General features: G+C 37.2%; 1 protein-coding gene across 3 annotated transcripts in view; it reads left to right on the top strand.

Moving 5' to 3' along the window:
* The window catches only part of tanc1a (tetratricopeptide repeat, ankyrin repeat and coiled-coil containing 1a), a 77,004-nt gene that overhangs the window by 31,119 nt on the left and 22,008 nt on the right, over window positions 1-23,877 (top strand). For 2 of the 3 annotated variants that reach the window (XM_058778334.1, XM_058778335.1), the window contains exons 5-10: window positions 12,388-12,509; window positions 15,146-15,356; window positions 17,422-17,694; window positions 20,511-20,636; window positions 21,091-21,375; window positions 21,567-21,700. In XM_058778334.1, the coding sequence (XP_058634317.1) occupies window positions 12,388-12,509; window positions 15,146-15,356; window positions 17,422-17,694; window positions 20,511-20,636; window positions 21,091-21,375; window positions 21,567-21,700 (1,151 nt within the window). Of the gene's footprint in view, window positions 1-12,063; window positions 12,180-12,387; window positions 12,510-15,145; window positions 15,357-17,421; window positions 17,695-20,510; window positions 20,637-21,090; window positions 21,376-21,566; window positions 21,701-23,877 lie in introns of those variants that run through there. The other variant, XM_058778337.1, reaches the window with a different exon arrangement.

Genomic DNA, 23,877 nt, shown 5'->3' with positions numbered 1-23,877 from the left:
GCATTGTACCAAATGATTAATTGAAATGTAAGTACATAGTAGTTAAGGCCACCTAATATAAAGCGGGATCAAAGGTTCTTTAAAGAACCATCTCTTTCTTACCTTTTTATAATCTGAAGAACCTTATTTTGCCACAAAGAACCTTTTGTGAAACAGAAAGGTTCTTCAGATGTTAAAGGTTCTTTATGGAACCATTTAGACAAAAAGGTTCTTCCATGGGATCGTGAAGCACCTTTATTTTTAAGAGTGTAGGAAGATATTAGCTTATTAGTTTCCTAGTTGCCTAAGAAATTGCTATTTTAAAAGAATGAAAGGTAACACAGGTACAAGGTTGACAGGCAGAGACCAGTGAGAAGTGCAATGCTATGTGTAGTTTGCTATAATATAGTACAGTCAGCATCCCCATTTTGAACAAGAGATGAAGCAATACTCAAATTTACTAGTCTTGGCCTTAGACACATCCTAAAGCACACAGCCCACAGTGTGGACTAATGCTGAGCTCTCGAATATTAGAGTTGCAGCGTTTCATTTGATTGAGCTAACAAATCTCTATGGCAACATTGTGTCTGCTCTCTTTGAGCCATGACCATCGTTTTCCACTGATCTCTTCAGAGCATAATCTCCATGATTCAATTCTAATGAGCACTAATGATTTACCCAGCACAGATCTCTCATCACAGGCCGATAATACCGCACCGCATCCCGCCGTTTACGCCATACCGCTGCCCGTTGCCTTCCCAATCCGTGCTTTCTCCCCTGTTACATGTGTTTCAGCCATTAGCTGCAAAAATAAACCTTGGATCGACAGGGCTGTAATTTAGATGTCATTTTACAGGAAAAACTTTGAGTCGTTTGACCGAAAAAAAATCAACAGACTCGGCCAGGTTGACTTATGCCAGTTGCTATGGCCGTCTGAAATGGATGCTTGGCCAAAGCAAATGTAATAATAGGTCCTTCTTTTAATGACAACAATGGCTAGCATGGAGGTGTGCATGCTTTATATAAATATATAAAATTAACAAATAAGATTAATGTCACCAATGATTTATTGAATGAATCACTTGTTTTTTGCTACTTCGTATCACGACATGACACGTTCTGGCATGCACAGGCTGTAATTAATAAATTAAATGTAACATTTACAACAAAAAGTTGTTGTAAGGATTCGTGGGTGCAGTTGCTGTCAGTGTTTGTAGGAAAATGTTTAATTTGAACTTTTCAAGGGTGGCACTGGGATACCATCAAAGTTAGAGCAACAAGATATAGCCTGTTATTACCCATGTGTGGGATTGCTTTGAAAAACCCATAATCAAAGTTTGATGACAGTTTTATTAATAAGTGCTATCGCCGGAGATAAAAAGGCTACTCATTGTCTAAACTGATCTGAAAGGATCTTAAATTTGTGTGGCATATAAACATTTATTTTTGACAAATAACGATTATGACTAAGCACTGGCTGCTTGAGACTGCGAGGACAGAGTGAATGTTCATCACATGTTCAGTTAATTTTAGCATTATAGTTAGTACATAGCTGCTGATGTTCATCAGGAAGGGTACCAGTGTTTTTCTGATCCTCTCATGTTGTCTTTTACCCTTTGTTAGTTAAGTGGTTTGTCTCATTCATTATCATATTAGCAAGACGTCCCTCTGGTCTTATGATAAAATTCAGCACATCTCAGTTCTTAAGCCCTTAATCTTTTGATTATTGCTTTGGTTTGTTCCAATGCAACAAGGGTCATTAAAAAGCTACAGCTAATTATATTTGGTGGCCAGTGAAACATGTCTTGCAAATTAGAAGCATTGTAGAGGCACAGGATTGTGTTGTAAAGCATCTTAGTTGAGTGCATCTTAGTTTCTCTTTACTTTTAATATTTTTGTTTTGTTTTATTTATTTTTTAATTTATTTTAATTAATTCATTTACTTTATTATTTTTGTTTTAATTATTTATTTTGTTTATTAATTTGATAATTTATTGATTGTATTCATAAACTGACTTAAAATATGATTTTTGTTTGAATTTTGAAACTTTTTTGATTTTTATTAGAGATGACAGTATAAAATGGCTATTACAGTACAGAATATAACCACAAACTTTCAAAAAACATTCCTTTCTAAAGCAAATTCATAAAATGTCATCCTTCCATTTGAAGATATAGAACCTGCTACAAAAACTAAGGTTAATAGTCAGCTTAGTTATTACTGAATTGTGTATTTACTAATGTTGGACCCCTCAGAGCTGTCTGTGGAACTCCAGACCTCCACCCTGTCTACAGTATCTCTCTCTCTCTCTGAGTGACACACGCTCTCTTCTCCGTGGCTACTGTATTTTCTTTCACTCTGTCTCTTACTCTCTCTCACTCTCTCTCGCTTGCTCTGTGTCCATCGTCCTCTTCTCCACCTCCCCCTCTTTTTTCACACTCCTCCATACATAGATACATACCTCTCTCTCTCTCTCTCTCTCTCTCTCTCTCATATCTCACGCTGTCTGTCCTTTTGAGGATCTTTCTCTGTTTGTCTCTCACATACATGCGCATGCTCCCAATGAAAATTGTGATAAAAGTGTGAGTTTGTGTACTCCTAAAGCTATTTGCTTTATTTCATAAACTATGTGGAAGAACAAGGCCATCTGATGAAAAGGGACGGAGTGGAGATGGAAGTGTGGACAGGGGGAGGGGAATGGTGTTCCCGAGCTTTTTAGCATGCAAATAGATTTCAGCGTCTAGAAAATGAAAACGACAGGGGCCGAATGAGACAAGTAAGATTATGGTTGATTCATAGTCTGAGAGACAGGATAGAAATGGAGACTGGAATTTGGAATTTTGAGGAATTGTTTGATTTACCCCTGTATCTGATTCATTACCTGGTTCTCAAACCATATATATCCAGGGGTCCAATGTGACTGGAAATTTACAGTGCTAAAAAATGAAGATATTTTAATGCCAACATTTTTATTTTAAATAAGATATACTTAAAAAATAGTGCTACAAGAGAATTTAGGCATAACATTGTTAAAATGCACAGTATGAAAGATGGATAATTATACCTTTTAAAGGTGCCATAGAATGGAAAACTGTATTTACCTTGGCATAGTTGAATAATAACAGTTCTGTACATGGAAATGACAATACCGTAAGCCTCAAACACCATTGTTTCCTCCTTATGTAAATCTCGTGAATAAAAAAGACCACTGAAAAATAGGCGAATCAGAACATAACACCAACTGTGATGTAACAGTCGGGATCACTAATAGTTACGCCCAACACATTTGCATAAACCCGCCCATGTTCTATGCCAGCCGAACTTGCACAACCGAATCATCAGAAGTCCTGCAGGTATTGTAAAGAAACAAGCGAGGACAACAGCGAAAATGGCAGACCATGGAAATAAATGTTATATTCCAGGCTGTGCAGGGGATGTGAAGTGCAGGGATGGGTTGGTGTCTGTAATCAGAAAGGCACGGAAAACAAATAACGTGTTCTAATAAAATAACACGAGCCACTAAAGGGACATGGTTAGCTCCTTGCTAGCGGTAGCCTGTTACATTACAGTACATAAGATTTCACTTACCACATAAACCAAGTAAGGAGAGATGAGGATGATGGAGAATGATTTACAGATTCTGAGCACCACTGACAAGCATCTGATCTTGTAAAATGTGTGGTAAGTACTGCTGCTCCATAGTATAAACAGAGTTCGTGCGATCGCGAATCTCCAAAGTGAAAGTAAAAAGCGATCGTGCATTTGAAAGCAGTTTCAGTGCCCCGCATATTAATAGCGGCTCCCTGATGCCCGCATTTTATATACATTATATTTACCTGATGATATAACTGCGAGAGAAAGTATTGAAATATATATTTTCCTCCCCGTGTTTCCTTCCTGCTGTGAGTTACTGAAATGAGCCGCACAGTGAAACAGCCAATCAGAGCATAGCTCAACATTATTATTCATGACCCTTCCAAATAAGCCAATAACAGACCATTTCATTCTAGGGAGAAATCCAAGGGTTGTAAATGCACATGTAAAACCGTTTCTGGAGAATTTTTGCCCTTACCTAAGCCACATACCTTCTATGTAGATATCAGAGAACAATTTAAAATATTGTATTAATGCATTCTATGGCACCTTTAAACATCTGGTACTGAAAAAACACATAAGTCCTTATGCACTCTTTAAAATAAAGGTTTCAAAAGGAGGTTGTCCCAGAAGAATCATTTTTGTATTCACAAATAACGTTTTTGTGAATGGGTCTTAAAAATGACAATTTTGTCCAAGATTGTTCATGGAACCATAGATGTAAACATTTATTTTTAAGAGACATTTCTTTACTGTAGGAGGGACCTCTAGGTTGCTGGTTAGAATGTCCTTGATAATCTAAAGAAAAGAGCTCAGAGTTATACTCCATACATTTAATAAGGCAGTTGTACATTTTTCCAAGAAATGTCCTTGACTCCTTTTAATGGACAAATGCACAGCAAATCACTTGGGCATACATTTTTAAAGGGAAAGCACTCTTGAAGTGAGTTATTTTTGAATTAAAAATACCACAAATTGGTTAATTTGCTCAGTTTCATGAAAGTGAGCTTTAAGACTGCACTGCATTAGGCACTGGATCTGACAAGATTTCCAGGGGTGCCATGAGCAGTTTTAAGGGGGGTATTCAAGACAGAATTGGTATTTAAAGGAAATAAATATTTCCAGGACTTAAATGGGTCCTGTAAATAAAGAACTAGAATTTGTTGTAATGCTTTGAACTATTTGTGTCAGTCCTCTGTCATGTGTGCCATGTGTTCCCGCCTCTTGTTTCCATATTTGGTCTTGGTCCTGTCCTTGTTAAGTGTGATTATTAGTTAAGTCTTGTCCAGCCGTGTTTCGTCTAATTATCAGTGATTGTCATGTGTATTTAGTTCCTGCCTGTTTAGTTAGTAGTTTGTCTGGTCTACTCGTTATTCCCCGGTGTTCCTGTCTGTGTGAATCTTGCCTTGTCTTGCCCTGTCCTGATGTCACCATTAAAGACTATTATTTTGAAGTTACTCCTCGTCTCTGTGTTCCTCGTTCCTCCCTGCTGTGTGCACCGTGACAATTTGCAAGTAATATTTTTAAATTATTTTCAAATATCCACACATTCATTCTTAATCATATACCTAATATGGCAAAAACAGTTCATTGATTTTCTCATTACTATTACAAATTACATGAATCATGCAAATGATATTTTGCATTCAAAATGGCTAAATTGCACGAAGAAGTTGAATAGAAATGTCTCCAACTCCGTAACAAACTATTGTAAGACAGTTGTCATGATGTTTAGCTCTCACTAAACATCTGCAGTCTTTAACTTTTATAATCAAAGCATCACACTGGAATTCATGCTTGGGTTCTGTCAGTGGTAAAGCCCGCCGCCTTTGATTTAATTGGTCATCATTTTGACATTGACGAATGCTGTTAGACCACTACAAAGCAGTCCAGCCTAAAAATGTAATTTTGTAAATCCTTTTTTTGTTATCCTAATAACATGTAGAGTACTGCAGTGCAATACAAATATGGCTTATATATATATATATATATATATATATATATATATATATATATATATACATATAATAATATTATTATTATTTTTTTTTTGTAATCAGAATATTCTGTTTATAAGACACCCAATTTGTAAGGGAAATTTTCAACCTCTTCTTTGCTATTTTTTTAAATTTTGGTCACACTTTATTTTAAGGTCCAGTTCTTACTATTAACTATGACTTTCGCCTGAATAAACTCCTAATTACTGCTTATTAATAGTTAGTAAGGTAGTTGTTAAGTTTAGGTATTGGGTAGGATTAAGGATGTAGAATATGGTCAGAGAATGTGTACTTTATAAGTACTAATAAACAGCCAAGATGCTCGTAATATGCATGCTAATAAGCAATTAGTTAATAGCGAGAATTGGTCCCTATACTAAAGTGTTACCAAAATGTATGCATGTATTTATTTATTTACTTTTATTTTAATACACTCTTAATAGTGTAAACGTGTTCGTGTATGCAAGATAAAGCAAAAAACAACGGCACCCCTGAGGATTTCCATGTGCTTTTGACAGATGGGAGAAGTTTAAAAATCAAATTCCAATCAGATTCAAAATATTTTTAATATCAATGTTTGCTTGAACTGCAAAATCAACACATTCAGTTACACTGTCTGTAATCCTTTATAAATGTTAGTACTGTTTTATATGTGTTCTTAGAGTGTAAGGTCCTTCCACAGATTTGCAAAATGCAATTCAACACATTGCGGATGCTCTCACATGATTTATCTACAGGATTACTGATATTAATCAACACACATAGTGTACGTTGCTTGCAGTTTTTAAATGCAGTCCAATATTATGATCTCCATTTAATCAGTGCTGAAATCATAAAGAGAGGATATTTGGTGGACTTGGTGGTACTTGGATGTTCTCATTTTTACAAACATGGTACTTGGCCTGAAATGTTTGAAAAACATTGAATTACCTTTATAAACTGTGCAGTTTTTTTTAATGAGTAACATCTGATGCTATAAATGGTGTTGCTGCTTGTCTTTCTATGGCATCAAAGTCACTACACAGGTTTATTTCTGTTTGCTGTACATCACACATTTAGAGTTTAGATTTACGCACCTCACTCAAACAATCAAGAGGGAATTTGGCAACAGTTCTGAAGTGATTTTCACACACACACACACACACACACAACACACACACACACACACACACACACACACACACACACGTTTACTTACTGTAGCTATCTAAATGGGGACATCCCATAGGCGTAATGGTTTTTATACTGTACTTACTGTATGTGCTATTGCCCTACACCAACCCTACACCTAAACCTACCCCTTACAGGAGACTGTCTGCATTTTTACAATTTCAAAAAACCTTTGTTTACTTTATTTTTAAACTAGTTTTACAAATGAGGACGTCCCCAAAGAGAGGTTTTTGGAGATTTTGTCAGGTTTAATTTACAAATTTGTCCCCAAAATATGGTTAAGTAGGTACACACACACGCGCACACACACGCACGCACACACACGCACACACATGCACACACATGCACAAGTGTTACTAGACTTCTAGACTTCTGGCCTGCCAAAATGAGAAGGCACCAATACACTACTGCTTGAGTGCTCTGCAAAAACAAGCCATGTCTAACTCTGTGTGTGTTTGCGTAAGCATAAGCAAAAGGGGAGTGAAATGTGTGAACTCATTGGGAGGTCTGTGTCCTTTGGCAAACACAGATCAACTGGAGACCAGCTGAGAGGAGCTGGCTGCAGACTTGTGGACCACCGTAAAGGTGCTTAGAAACAATCCACCCTCATTTCACTGTCCTAATGTCTGTACTGTAAAGCAGAATAAATAGTTTAATTAGGGGACATTTATCTAGATTAACATGCTTTTACAACCGTGCAAATGGCGCATTTCTTTGCACGTTAATAAATGTTTTATGAACAATGTATTACATTTGGATTCTGCCTGAGGTTTGTCTGTGAAATCTGCCGTCAGTCGAAAGCAAAAACAAGACTACCTGACCAGCAGAGTCAATCGATCGTGAAGTGATTTGTGTAAAGCTGGATTGATGGCAGGAGATGTTAACAATGGAGGGAGGGAGCAGGACAGAGTGTTGCTGACGGAGTGCAGTATGCTAATGAACTGTGACCTGTTGCCCTGTCACCCCCTCAGGGATGCTACACACGACTGCCCTGCTCATTTACATTTCGTAATTGTGTAAATATAACTGACCACACATTAGGGCTGCATATTTTTATTTCGATTAATCTATCGGCTAATTTATCGATTAATCTAAACGATTAATTTCCCACAAAAAATAATTTTACTTTAATTTTATTAAATTATATTTTATTAAACCAAACGAAATCCAAATTTCTATGAAATCCTTTTTTTAAAGCAAAAGTACAGTGCAACGTAGGCTTAGTTCACACTGCAGGTCTTAATGCTCAGATCGGATTTTTTGCTGAAATCCTATTTTTATTTATTTATTTATTTATTTTTTGCACTGTTGTTCACATTGTCATTTAAATGTGACTGCCATCAGTTTTGTGTGTACCGTATACGGCCCAGAAGTGACCTGCATGCGCAGAAGATGACGTGACGTCAGACGCAGCACACTGTGTTTGCGGAAATAAAAATGGATGCTGCTCATGTTAGCGCATGTTTAGCAATTTTTAAGTTAATGTGCAATCGGAGCCAAAATAACGAAGTCATAAGAAGAAGAATATTAAGAAGGAGAGCACGATTTCCTCCAGCGCAGAATTGTGACGTCTGTTGCATTTCAATGATGTAAAAATCACATGAAATGCGACATGGCTGTTCAGACAGAAGTCGCATTGCGAAACATCGGATATGTATCTGATTTAGGACCACATATGAAAGTGGCCTGGGCCTGATTTGAAAAAATCGGATTTGTGCTGTTCAGACTGTCAGAAGAAAATCAGATATGGGTCACATTTGGGCAAAAAGTTGGATTTGGGCCACTTTAGCCTGCAGTGTGAACCTAGTCATAGAGTGCAAGAAGCAAGTGTCCATCTCATAGTCCAAATCACTGAAATCAAAGTTCAGTATTATAGAGTAAGAATGACAACATATCCACGTGTTCTAGTCTACTGATAAAACAGGATTTGGTCAAGATAAAACTGTAAAACTCAATTAATTAGACAGGCTTTTTGATTAATAAAAACAGAGTATAGAAAAATGAAAATGGAAAAAAACTGAATTTGGAAATAAATCGGATTTCTTAGGGCCCTATAATTATAATTATTTTTTTTTGTGGTAATAAAAATAGATGCAAGTGAACAATAGCCTTTAAAATTACTTAAAATGCATATATAATAGCAATGAGGCAATAATAATTAGTTCAAATAGTTATAGGCTATTACCAATCAAATAAAATCAGTATCCACAAAATCTATTTTTGCACCGCAGAGGGGGCTCAGACTGCATTTAAAACAGCATTTAGATGTATTTACACTGCAGTTGCATCAATGATGCTAAGAGATTAATGTATTAAAAATAATATTTTGAATACCGAAATTATTTTTAAAACTGAATGTATCTAGTGAGTCAATTAGTTATTTATTAAACTCATTTATTCAGTGGCTGATTCATTCAGGAATGTATTCCAGTCCTTTGAAATGTCCTACCCTAACTTCTTATTTCAGTAGGAAATGTGTCAACAAAAAAGAAAACTGATCTAGTTAGTGATTCTTGCTAAGGCAACCAGCACTACTATAGCTTGTATTGACTTTGATAAAATGCATTTATTTCATGTTAAGTATACTACAAGTACATTTACATATTTATGTACTTAATAAAAAAATACCCTGCATTTGTAATTTCAGTTTACTAAACTGGTATACATTCCCCTGGTTTCACAGACAAGGCTTGAACCTAGTCCCAGACTAAAGTGTAAGTTTGAGCTGTTTTAACTGAAAGAAACTTGCACTGACTGATCTTAAAATATATCAGTGCCTTTGTTTTGTCTCAAGATGCACACCAGTAATGTTTTTTTCTAAGGCATGTTAATAAAAATCACTTAAAATCACTTAAATTTCCTAATTGAACAATGGCCTAATCCTGACTTAGTCTAAGCCCTGTCTGTGAAACCGGGCCTTAAAGTCTGCTAAATTGGAACAGCTCATTTTGTACGCAATGCACTTTAATTGTGCAGAAGTAGTGCGGACGTCCAACTAAAGATATACTGAAGTGTACACTGTAAAAAATGACTGTGATTTTAACAGTAAAAAAACTGTGACAATGCTACAGTAAAAACCTGTTAAATGGTTAACGGTAAGTTCCTGTAAAATTTACAGGGAAAAACTGTAAACTGACGTTCCCAGAATTCCCTGCGTTGCATTTCAAATTTTGTTTGAATTTGATGTTATTTCTTTGAAATAACTATGTTTCTTCTTAGTTTTTTCTTATCAGTTATGTTTATTAGGGTTGTATGTTACATCTAATATTGTTAAATTAATGTTTATTGCATATTTCAGTTTAATGAGTCTCACCATGGTGGTGTTTAGTGCTTGTGTGAATGACACTGTGCCCCTTCTATATATATTATTTAAAAGCTGCTTGTGATGGGCCTTGGTTCATCACGTGACTTTCTCATCACCACCTGCATTTGGTGGTTATCAGTGTATTTCAAAGGTACAAAACAGATTTCAGTACTTTAATAGGTTGGTATATTAACATTATATCAGTTAATAAAATTACGGTATTTAACTGTAAATTTAAGTTAAAACCTTTAATTGTTGTTACCGTATTTTTTACAGTAGTATTATGGCAACCACAGCTGCCGTTTTTTTTACCGTATATTTTACGGAATTTGTTTTTACAGTGCATTTGAATATGGTAAAAGGGAGCTATTGCAAGTGTACTTTAGTACACTTTAAATGTCTTGTTTAAAGACAGATATTATTCAAATATCATACAATCCTCATCAATAGTGACATTAAAATACATTTTAGGCTTAATATTAAGACATGTGCATTGTGCCCAAGTACTCCAAATAAAGTTTAATTATCATTTTAAGTAGGGCTGCACGATATATAGCATGCGATTTATTTAATGCGCATATTGTCAATAAAGCCGGTTCTGTAATCAACGGTAAATTTCCATCACGTGCGTGATTTCACATGGAGCAGCATTTACTACACTGAGCCGTTGTTCACTGACAAGCTGATCATGAACGTGGATTTGCGCAGCTTGTCAGTGAACAACGGCTCAGTGTAGTAAATGCTGCTCCATGTGAAATTCCAAAGTTGGAATTACCCCACTTTTAGAAACGGTCTTTGAGCATAGCTGGCAGGCTACTCCCAGGTTCAGGAAATAGTCCTTTGTAAAAATGCGATGCACACACTCAAATATTTGGGTTGAACTGTTCTGGAACAGTGTTGTAAATGCAACTTAACCACTGATTTCTAGTTGTGTCCTCTTTTGGAAGCCTAAACAAAGTAGTTTTGCTTTCACAACGAACCACAGCATCTCCACAACATGGCGCCGGCGGCAGCAACAACACTACAGCGAGAATAATAGTTACGCCGCCTTTAATTGCATATACGTTTGGGCGGTGTTTTTAAATCTCCCCACACCGTGATGTGGGGCGTGTTTGAATGAGCCGTTTTAGGGGGGGCGTGGTCAAGTCTTAACTTTTATAAAGAATATATCTTTGGTTTTGAGACTTTAGTCTTTGCAACTTCAGGGATCTTATCTATGCACGAACAGCTTGTAACACTCCAAAGAGAAAGGAAAACTTGAAATCGCATCATATGACTCCTTTAAAAATATATTACTTTTTTATACAAGGGTTGGTATACATATGCTTTTAACAGTTGATTCAGTGAACCGTACAGATTTAATTTTATTGACATTCACATTGTATTTAATGTTCTTAATGTCAAGTATTTCTGAGTGAAACAATATTCTGCCGGAAATCTGTCAGTCTATGATGTTATTGGTTAATATTTTCCCCCACCTTTCTATTCTTTAGAATAACATGCACTGATGAATCATGTGCAGAGATTTATTAAACTAGTAATTTTGATTTCATGATGCCTTTCATGTTTAGCCAACTGGTCTCATCTCTGAATTAAATCCCTAAAATATCAGTATCCAACGTTAAATTAATGTAGAATGAATGTTTCTTTTTATGTCTGTCAATGCAGAATTGTGGGATGGTGTTGGTGCATATGAGAAGGGGAGAGAATGAATGAACGTGTGTGTGTGTGTGTGTGTGTGTGTGTCTAGTCAGTTGTACTAGCCCAGTGATTGCAGTGAGCACGATCTCTGCTCATTCACATTCACACCCTGTCCTCTCTGTCTCACACACACACACACAGCCTCTGAATGGATGGAAACTTGGTTGTCATAATAACCGCATCTCAGACCTAGGCTTTTTGAAGCTGTGCGGAGCACTGTAAAGACTGTGTGTTGTACTACAGAGCGAGAGATACAGGGCAACAGAAAGGAGGGGGAGAGAGGGAGGGATTGAGACTGAAAGAGAGAGAACAGTTGCGAGAGAGTGAGAGCGGGAGGGACGCAGATTGCGAGAGAGCAGAGGAGACTCTGAAAGGCAGCGAGAGGAGAGGAAAGGAGAGCACAGGAAGTGCCACACCAGTCCTTTGGATCTTGGTGAGTTGGGACAGATTTGCCATACGTCCTGGAGGAATAACGTTGAATATGTAATTAGACTGAATGTAGGGTTTGAATATAAATGTGGTAGATGTATTGTCAATGTGAATGTATCCTTTGTGTGTTTGGGTACCTGTAGGCATGTCGCTTTTGGGTGTGGGCTTTTTGTGTGCATCCTCCTATAACCTTTGTGTGTATGTGTGTGCAGAGCTGCTCTCGCCGACTGAGTCTGGCTCCTCCCCGGCTGTCCAGGAGCTCATGACACGGTTGGGCTTCCTGCTGGGAGACGCCATCCCCACCTCATCACAAACAAACATGGAGGAGAAACAGGTAAGCATGAACCCTACAGGTCTAAACACCCAAACTCCAACAGACATGCAGTCTGATACACAAACAACCTGCCTGCTGCATCATGTCACAGATGATCGCAAGATTAGGACGATAACATAGAAACAGGAACTCAGAAACAGGAAAAGGCTTCTGAATGTTCTTTTCAGTCAGGTTACACCCAATCAGCCTTAGATACCAGAGGTCATTTATCAGAGAGATCGATTACACTGCTGGAGCTGTTCTGCCCTCAGAATCACACTTCCACTCCAGACACTACTGGAGGAGCTTGGTTTTAGATTCCACTTTAAAAAAAGGTTGTTCGCACTCTTCACTGCTGGCAAGATTAGCTTTTAATACAATTTTGCAGTAGAAGCACAGTTTGTTTTTAAAAATTGGTGAAACATGACTAGAGAACACGGGCTGTCAAAAAGGTAGGTAAACTTCAACACCCATAATGCACTACTACAAAAATGTGCAAGTACAACCTGTAATTTTCACACAAGCTTTCAAAAGTCCACTGGATGACATGTTTTGCTTTAGCTAACAAGCATTTGAGTACAGGTGACATGGAAAAAGAGTTCACACTGACATTGTAAGTGATTCCCAGATGAAAGAAGCTTTATTTAAAATTATCATTCATGTATTTATTTACTTGTTGTGTGTGACGGCTTAGATTTGTGCTTTGTGTCAGTGTATAGCTGTAATGTACTAGTTCCTGATTACTAAACTCTGGCTTTGATTTTCATTCAGTGTCTTCTATTTGTTTCTAATGTTCAAAGATATTTGTGTTGGTTTGTCCACATCATCATAAAGTAGATACATCATACAGAGGTTTTGAGGTGTTTATCTGGGATCTAAATCGCTCTTAAGAGGCTTACGTAGCGTTTTTAGGGATTGCTGCCCACAAAGCTACTAGTTGCAGAATTCATCCACAAACATGCTTCAGCAGTCGTGTGTTATCACAAATGAGAAGCTGCTTTCTGATTGGCCAGTTTCTGATTTTCGCTTCTGGCTTTTCAAATGCAACACATTAAGTATGAATGCTGGTTTCTGTGTGTTTGCTGCCTTGTACGTGCACAGCTGTTTTATAAGGGTAGAAACCATCTTGATGTGGAGAAGCACCCTGGAGATGTTGCTGCCGGTGAGTAATGCAGTTTCTCCGCGGGAAAACGAATGATGCGGGTGGAGCAACAGTGTCCCTCTTACGCACGCTCGTCTAGCGCTATTGCAGCACTGAGGAAATTATTGAACAGGTGCATGAAGCTCTACCTGAAAGCTTGAGCTCTGCTTTACTCTGATGTGTGTTTGTGTGTGTGTGGAGAGATGAGAATCTTTCATTGGTGAGCGGCTGGCAGGCAACAGTTCTCTGGGGACCAGGGCTCCGGTACACTGATTCCCCTCACACACACACACACACACACACACACGCACACCATCACTCTCCCTGACCTATATAGAGTGCATAGAGAGGTAAGAGGAGAGGACAGAGTAGTATCTAGGGTTTGATGTACTCTGTACAGTATTATAATAAAAGTCAAGCAGAAATCTTAAGTCTGTTGGTTTATGCTCTGTAAGCACTTCTTTCAGATATGCAGCAGGTAGGTTACCCATAATTTCTCACACACCAACATTATGCTAGTTCTTTGGGCTAATCTGCATTCAACTCTTTTAAAGCATTAGTTCTCAACTGGGGCCAGCCCTCAGCAAGCTTCCAAGGGCCAATGGATGATGTCAAAGTATTTAAATTAATACATTAATACAAAATTTAACTCTATAACTGAATTAAAGTGCTAAAACTAAAATATTAGATGTAATAGCTAAAGCTTTTATTGAAGAACATGCAGTTCTTGAAACTTATGGAGTCACAAACTTAATCGTGGTTTATTATTTAATATGTAAATACTACTAGCTTGCAGCTTTGTCATAATTAGAGCAGAAATACCAAAAATATTTTGGCTTCTATTGGCTTTGAATATTGTGTTGGGGAATGGGGGCCTTTGGGTCAAAACTTTGAGAACTGTTTGCACCCTATTTTATTTCTGTAATGTGATGTGTTTAGGAAGAAAATTTAGATTTGGACTTAATTTTTTCAATCTTGACTTGATTCAGCTGTGGAAGGTTGTCATCACAGATGGATTTTTTACAATAAGACCAGCATTAAGAAACATTTAGGTGTCAAAACCTTTAATCCAACAGTTGTTTTTGTTCTTTTTTCTTTTCATCTTTACTTGTTGGCTTGTTTTATCAGATTTTCAGATTCACTCTTTATCCCTAACTAAAGTATTGCCAGTGTAAACACTGGTAAAATGCGGATGTACATTTGTCTGTGTGTTGGTTACTGTCGCCATTGCAGGGTTGAATCTGGTTCTAAAAGCATCTTATTGGTTGCTTATATTGGAACAAAAGCAGACTGGAGGGCTTGGAGTATTTTTGGCCTTGCCCTTGTATGGACATAAGAACTGAGTTTAACAGTTTCCATCTATCACTTTATCTCCTCGCTCCCTTTTTGCTTTTCCTCCCCTGTCTCTTTTTTTTCCTTCATGCAATGTTTATTTATTTATTTCTTCTGTTTGCTTCTTTTGCTTCATTCCTCCCTCCCTCTCTCTCTCTCTCTCTCTCTCTCTCTCACTCTGTAGTGTATAGTGTCCAGTCAAGGCGTGAGCCCCTGCTCCACTCTGACCAGCAGTACGGCGTCTCCCAGCGCTGAGAGCCCCTGTTCCACCTTACCTGAGACCTCCTCCAACAGCCGGGCTCCTGTCATCTGCTCCAGCACCTGCTCCACTGCCACCTCCACCGTCATCACCACACCCAGCTCCACCCTGGAGAGCAAGGACAGCGGGATCATAGGTAACATCTACCTCCTTGCAAAGTCCACTTTCATTTGCTACCATTTTTCCATGATATTAAAACAATTGCTTATAGCACATAGGCTCCAGACAGACTTTTTGTTGATAATTTCAGAGTTAAGGCTCTTTCACATTGAACACAAAACAAAAGGAGAAACAACTCACTGATGAATGGTCTATTCAAGCCCAGCGTGAAAGCATATCTGTCGGGCTCAATTAAAAGCTGGTCCGCCATCCAGCTGTCAGAAGCACAAGAGAAAATGTTCAATACATTGTTACATTTTTCATTTTTATTGCTGAAATGACAGAAATGACATTTAACTAAATTCAAGTCATTTGTGTTTTTTGTTTGGTAGAATTTAACCATCGAAGTTCAGCAGGAAGAATGCTGGTATAAAAGGGAAGATAAAGTCCATGAAGTGTATTTTTCATCTTTTGACAGAACTATGTTTTGTTTAATAAAAAGGTATTTGTTTCAAAAGTGTGCTTGTTTGTGGAATATTCTTTTGCAAACAGCTCGCTAATCATGCCTTATGATTTATTCAAAAGGTTTGTGAGCTCCAAACATTTTATTTAGAGTAGTTTTCAGTTTTTTGTTTTTGTTTTTTTTGAGTGCAAAGACAGCAGTACACTTCAATCTCCAATGCCTGTTTTAAACCTGGTGATTTAAAGGGATTCTTCACCAAAAAATGAAAATTCTTTCATCATTGGCTCATCCTCATGCCATCCCAGATATATGACTTTATAAACACAAACAAACTTATTTTTTATATATATATATATATATATATGTATGTATATGTGTATGTGTATATATATATATATATATATATATATATATATATATATATATATATATATATATATATATATATATATATATATATAATCAGTGCGTAGTCCTTATAATGGAAGTGCACAAGAACTCCAAAGTTGACACTTCAAAAACCACACAAAGTGAACATGACCGTAATCCATACAACCCTGATTATTTTTCTAAAAGTCTTTGTTTGTGTTCATTGAACGAAAGGAAGTGTATACATCTGGGATGGCATGAGCGTTAATAAATGGTAAGAGAATTTTCAGTTTCCCTTAGCTGGCAAAACAACTTTGAATGCATTAACGTTACCAAATGCTTTTATATGTATAGTTGCAGCAACTCCATAACCTCTAAATAAAAATCTTATTGTTTGGTATGTTTTCATTGCCAATTGGTATAATTGTCAACAAGTACAGTAAATGTTCATCTCCAGTCTACATGACTCCATAAAACTGCTGATTCATGATTGGTTTGTTTACATAGTTTAGTGCGTAGAGTACTTGAGGAGTTAATTCTGTTTATTAATAGTAAATGTCAGAGTTCTTTACTACTTTTATAAAGGGTCAGATTCACTCGCTCATTTTCCTTCTGCTTTTCTTCTGTTTCTCGGTGCTGTTTGAGTTTTTGGCATCTCTAACATGTTACAGCACATTTGGAGATGCTGACAGAGGTGTGTATGTTTATGCATGACCAACCTTTCCGCACCACCAAAAAACAGCACCAGGACCATGAGGAAGAGAGGAAGCGAGCACTAGACTTCCTGAGACCGACTTATCAAAGCTATTTATTGTTTGTTAACGTTCTTGAAGTGTTTTTGTTGGCCTGTGCTGTTAATGCTCATGAGTCTGAGATATGCTCTATCAAAACTGGGACAGCGTTGTGTCTTTATTTCAGGTCTGTCGGAGGTTTCTTGAAGTAGGACATCAGTAGGTTTTTCTAAAGCCCAAAATAGTGTTTTTCTATTTGGTTGCAGCAAAGAAAGGTCAAAGACAGCTGCATTAAAGCAAAACATCTGACAGCAATTACCTGAACGAGTTCTATTTTATGTCTTTACACTCTAAGCTCATTGTTTGTTGACCCTCTCTCCAAAACTGCCTTTGATGGTTAATTCCTGTTTTCTTTTCCGTGATGTTCTGGCTTGACCTTCTGTGGCGTTCTCTCCTCTTGTGTCCTTCCCATTAATATCTGGTCCCTCCCCCCTCATACCTCATTCACCTTCATCTCTCTCTTTCTCTCCATCCTGCAGCAACAGTCACCAGTTCCAGTGAGAATGAAGAGCGCTGTGGCTCTAGTTTGGAGTGGGCGAAAGATGGCGGTGTGGGTGTAAGGGGCGAGAGCGGGCGTATCGCTCATCCGCCTTGCACTCCCATCACCCCAGAGGAGCTGGCGGTGTCTAGTGAAGCCCAGATGAGGACAGGCACCACAGGAGGGGCAGCACCCATCGTGACATCACCTGTGGATGGACCAATTACATACCACAGCACTTCTTTGGTTATGCCACGGCCAAATTCTGTGGCAGGTGAGTAATGAAACATCACATGCTGTACTATTTATCATTGTATTATAGAATTTGGATGAGGAGTTTAGTACCTTAGTGTTTTTTGCACCGTTGTTCATCATTCCACCCCTGCTGAATCTGTGGCACAATTTTACCCAAGATGTGAGCTTACGATCTGAATTGAATGTGATTAGATAAAAATGCTGTGTACAGCAAAATAACATGAAGACAGTATTTCTTTCTGCTGCTTTTTCTTTGCTGGATTCATAAACCAATGACCCTTAATAGTCATTTTGTAATGAATTACTCAGAAACACTCTATTTGAATAAACTGACTGAATCAGTCACTTAGTGAACCGTTGAAATGTTACAACATTAAACTATAAAAGCATTCTTTAAAACATTAAAAGTATGTTAGCAAAATACTATTTGTAATTTTTTACCGTTTTAAAGTCCGTTTGATCACCAAGGCGCTGCATTCATTTGATCAGAAACACAGTGAAAGCAGTAATATTGTAAAAATTACAATTTAAAATAACAGTTTTCAGTAATACTTTATTTTACAGTGTCCTTGTTACACGTTACGTGTACTTTTAATATTATAATTTTTTTTTAGAAAAATGCATAATTACATGCAAGTAACCCTAAGCCAAACCCTAATCCTAAACCTAACCATATAGTAAATACATGTAGTTAATTAATATTACTCAGTACTTGAATGTATAACTACACTGTCACAAGGACACCTTAAAATAAAGTGTAACCCAGCTGGTAACTCTTTACAATAAGGTTGTATTAGTTAATGTTAGTTAATGCATTAGTTAACATTAACTAACAATGAACAACGCATCTGTTCATCATTACCTAATCTTTGTTAATGTTAACTTATGCATACACTAAAATGTTAGTTAATGCATTGTTTCCACTTTAGATTTAAGTTCACCAATAACCCAAAATCAGTCCCCAAATGTTGAGTTAGTATTGTTCATCCTTTGTGTGCTGCTACATAAACTTATGTATATATGTGTAGTATAAATTAGCATTACAAAACATTAAATAAAGCTATTTACAGGCATGGTTCATTGTTAGTTCATGTTAACTTATACATTAACCAACGTTAACTAATTAAGCTTTTAATGTGAAGAAATGCATTAGTACTGTATATGTGTAAGCTAATATTAACAAAAAATGAAGTAATCCTGAGCAGTGGCTTTGTTCATTTGTTAGTTCATGATAACTAATGCATTAACTAACACATTAGTATGCATAAGTTAACATTTAACAAAGATTAGGTAATGCTGAACAGATGCGTTGTTCATTGTTAGGTCATGTTGACTAATGCATTAACTAACGTTAACTAATACAACCTTAAAGTGGCACCCATTTTTTTCAGTATTCTTAGATGAATACAAAAATCAATGAACAGCATTTTTTGTAATTTTTTTTTTTTTTTTTGTGACAATGTTAACATTTTTACTGTAACTTTTGATCAGTTTAATGCATTCTTGCTGAAGAAAAGTGTTAATTTCTTTGAAGTAAAAACCTTACTGACCTCAAATTTTTGAATGGTATATTTGCGTCTTCAAGCTAGCTAGTAAAAAGGTTTGCAGCTGGTTGTCTGTGTGTGTGTGTGTGTGTGTGTGTGTGTGTGTTTCTGTGTGTTTGTGTGTGTTTGTGTGTGTGTGTGTGTGTGTGTGTGTTTGTTTCTTGTTTCCTAAACACAGTAGCACGTCCTGGAAGGGAAAAGCTCAGTGCACTATATCGCCTGGCTGCCTCTCCTCCTGCGGCTTGTGGAAAGCTTTGCAAACGGGTGGCTTTGATTTCCTCTTGCTGTAAAGCTAAATAGGGAAATTGCTGTCAGATATACAGAATGACTCCAACAAAGCAAAATGTCTCGCCAAGTGCCTGTCTGTGGTGATCTTTGTCCTACAGAGTGGTGAAAAAGGAAGCTAATGTATTTATATCTGTGCAGCTTCAAAGGGCTGGATCATGATTTCACATTTGAGTCCCTTCACAAACGAATGCAACGTGACAAATGACAATCATCATCCCTGTGTTTATGCCCCTCTGCAGAGATTATGGGTTTCAAGCAGATTAGATTATGGGACAGGATGGAAGATTGTGCAGGGATGAGTGGAATGGGAGGGGTGTAGTGTGGTGGGCAATGAAAAAGATGAATGAAATGAGCCATTGATGGAATGGAAGAATTATGATTGGGTAATACACTCTCAGAAAAAAAGGTACAACTTGGGTGGTAACTTTTTAAAAGGTACACCCTAAAGGGTGCATATTGGTACTTTAGAGGTGTTAGTACTCAAAATCTATATATTGGTACCTATTATGGTACCGCCCTAGTGACAGGGTGTACAAGCCAAAAGACTTTCTCCAAAAATGTTGAAAATTTGATTTTCTGAATCCAAATATTCTGAATATTAAACATTTTCCTTGCTGGTTGTCATTGGACAAGTATATTAAGTCATGTTTTTATGTAATGGATGCTTTCTTATTAATGCAGTGTATACCAGACATCCTGAAACACATTTAAGACTATTAATTTTTCTTTTTTTCCTTGCCTAGAGGAAGTAATAAGTAGAACAGCTTTCCTCACTCTCCCCATATACTTATTTTGTGCGTTTTTCTATCTTTAAACAGTGTGTGTGTGTGAATGAATTGTGGTGGGTGGGGGTGTTGGGTACACGTGTTCCTCCACACACAGCAGCAGATTGTGTTTGTTCTTCACAGAGATCACAGAGGTGGCATGTAATCTCTCTGCTGTCTGTGAGCCAAACACAACCCTAAATGACTCTCTTTCTCTCATTCGGTCTCTCTCCCTGCAGCCACAAGCAGTACTAAACTGGAGGAGCTGCGGTATCTGGATGAACAGAGGAATGCTCCCCAGCGCTCCTCCATGCGCTTACAGTGGCATGGAGCTCATACAGGGGGTCGCAGTCAAGAAGCTAAAGGTGCTGACTAACCTCTACAACTTGCCAAATTAAATGCAAACACTACAGTAACTTTTATTAATTCATTTATCCTAAAAAGCAGCATCTAACCTCATATATAAGGAATGTTTGGGCTTCATTTTATGTTTTCAATTCAAGAAATTCAAGGCCTTATGATTCATTCTCATTTCTTTTAAAATATGTCCAGCATTGATTTGCCTGTGTGAGTTACCCCATGATTTACTCACCCTCAAATCATCCTACTGTAGGTGTATGACTTTCTTCTTTCAGACGAATACAATCAGCTCTTCAAAGCTTTATAATGGCAGCGAATAGTGGTCAAGATTTTGAAGCAAAATGAAGTGCATAAATCCATCATAAAAAGTACTCCACACAGCTCCGGGGGTAAATCATGGGATAAATTTCATTTTTGGTGAACTATCCCTTTAACACCTCTGTGGTTTGAATCCTGCAGCTCGTCTCACGCCCTACAAACCAGTGGACATCATGCTCAAACCCCTGCTGTTTGAGGTGCCCAGCGTCTCTATGGATGCAGTGTTTGTGGGTCGTGATTGGTTGTTTCAGCGGCTGGAGGAGGTGCTTACGGGGGGAGGAGATTCCGGTGAGGGTAGAGGGGCTGTCATCATAGGTAACGTCGGTTTCGGAAAGACAGCAGTGATCTCACGGCTGGTGGCTCTCAGCTGTCATGGTGGACGAATGAGACAGATTGCTTCCAACAGCCCTGAAGCTACACCCCAGAGTAAGATGTCTCTTTAGGAATAGTTTAACTCAAAAGTAGAAATTTGAAGACGTCACATAGACTCAAGGCTTTTGTTGAATATGTCTTCAACTGAGATGTGTTAGTATCTCAGATTTTCAGACCTGCTGCAATACCTATATTCATTGAATTTATGTCAAATAATAGAGGAATTGTGTGTGTTTGTGTTGTAGATCGAGGGGCTGATGCTCATCAAACCAATCAGCTGAACCCCCCCTCACAGAGTCCCCTTCACAGCAACAGCTGCCCCCCGACCCCAGACACACACCGGCACAGAGAGGGGGCTGTCAAACGCCTGGCTAGCAAGGTACACACTTTACGTCCATTCGGACAGGATTAGTTTTCACTGAGGAGGTCAGGCAAGTCTGTGTTTCACAGACATACTTGTCCGTATCAAAGTGTATATTTCTCATACAACCTCTATGAATAATACAGAGCAAATTGCAGTGTTTTTTCTGACAAACTTAACCTTCCTATAAGAAATCTGATATTGTCTACATCTAGGAATATCTGTAGTTTGTGGTATTTACATTTTTCACAGCACTTTTCTTATTTTTATTTTTCCTTAATGCCATTACTGAAGTTAAATGACTTGCTACAATGCTACTGTTCCAAGTCAGTAATATGTGTATATTAGTTCTTTTATTAAAAAATGATGCTTTAAACTGATCAAAGGTGACAGTAAAGTCATGCATAATTTTACGAAAGGTTTATATTTCAAATAAGTGGTATTCTTTTCTATTTAGCAAAGAATCCTGAAGAAAATGTATGATTTATTTTGACAAAAATATTAAGTAACACAACTGTTTTCAACATTTTACACCAAATCAGCTTATCGTAATGATTTTTGAAGAATCTTGTGACATTGAAGACTGGAGTAATGGCTGCTGAAAATTCAACTTAAGAATAAGGAATAAATTCTATTAATACATAATATATTGACATTTTTAATAATAATAATAATAATAAAACATTTTTAATAAAAATAATAAACATGTAGCTTTGGTGAGCATAAGAGACTTTCCAAAACCTTCAGAAAAAATCTTGAAACTTTTGTGAGTGTGCTATGTGTTGTTTATTTGTTTGGGTAAATAACAGTTGATAGTCAAGTAGTTGGAATGGGCACTGTAGTCACTGGTTAGATTTGATCTGCACTTTAATTAATTGCTTCCGTTAATTATGTGATTAATGTTCTAATTATATTACATATATAATTATTGTTTATTTCAGTGGGCTTCGTGACATGTATCCAAAACACATGATCTTTAATAACGCCCACTTCCAGACAATAGACTTTATGAAATTTTTTTGATTGGGTGATTTAAAAAAATGGAACCTCTTCAAAATTGTTTACAGCAAAATAAAGAGATTCCACCGAGCAGCTCTCATGTTTATTTATAAATACACATGATGTTTTGTGCGATGTTTTAGATGTGTCATTCCGTGACAGAGGCAAACTGCATGCCACATGCATATTCAACACTTTGCTCTGTGTGCCAGTATGCGCGCGTGTTTTCCGTTTACATCTGGACCTGAACCTTCTCTGTTGAGTCTTCTAGTCACGTCTTTTTAATCAGCCATCTGTCAGTAGAAAGTCGTTTCAGGCCACGATTTGGGACTCATGGTATTCAAACAAACCTTATAGGGGTTATATCATGAGAAATCAGATTTTCCTTGATCTTTTGAGATACAAGAGCTTCATGTGCTTTGAAAACCCACAGTGCAGTAATGTTCAGAACCTAAAACCTTCTCCCCAGTGGAAGAGCATTTAAACTAAGCTCCAAAATAGTCTCTTGTACCTTCTGCAAAGATAACGATTTGAACACATGACTGCCCACATTGACGCATGAATGACATTTTATTAATCTTGGTGAGGAAAGAGGGATAGGAAGAGGGATTATTAATTATAAAAGTCATCCATATGACTTTTTCATATTCCAAGTCTTCTAAGTTAAATTAGTAATGTGAAAACAGACTGAAATTTAATTTGTTGTTCATTGATAATCTTCCCCTCTGCTGCAGTTGGATCACTGAGTCACTGAGTGAACTGAACTGGGTCATTCAGATTACTGTTGTAAAATGGATCAACAAATGAATAAAAGATTTGATTCAAAAGTGTTTCATTCTTAAAACACCCATTTCTACTTCCCTCATGAATGCGCCATAAAGATGTCTATCATATGACTTCATAATATAGCACACAAGTCACATGGACCATTTTTATGGTATTTTTTTTTTTGTCACCTTGGATTCTTGACCACACCAATCCATGCTGTGTTTCCCAAAGCATTGTAAACAAAAGTAGATCATAAAAGGCCATTGCTGTCAATTGTGTCTATCTATTTAGGTTTACAATGCTTTTAGGAAACAGCCCAGAGCTGTCAGGATTTGTTTTTCTCCATTTAATTCGCTTTTAGGGTTCCAGAGAATCCAAAGAGTAGTAAATAATGACAGAAATTACATTTTCGGGGTGAACAATCCCTT

This window comes from Onychostoma macrolepis, chromosome 06 (genome assembly GCF_012432095.1).
Source record: "Onychostoma macrolepis isolate SWU-2019 chromosome 06, ASM1243209v1, whole genome shotgun sequence".
Classification (NCBI taxonomy): Eukaryota; Metazoa; Chordata; class Actinopteri; order Cypriniformes; family Cyprinidae; genus Onychostoma; species Onychostoma macrolepis.
The sequence above is the reverse complement of the archived record's forward strand: the minus strand, read 5'-3'. Positions and strand labels throughout refer to the sequence as shown.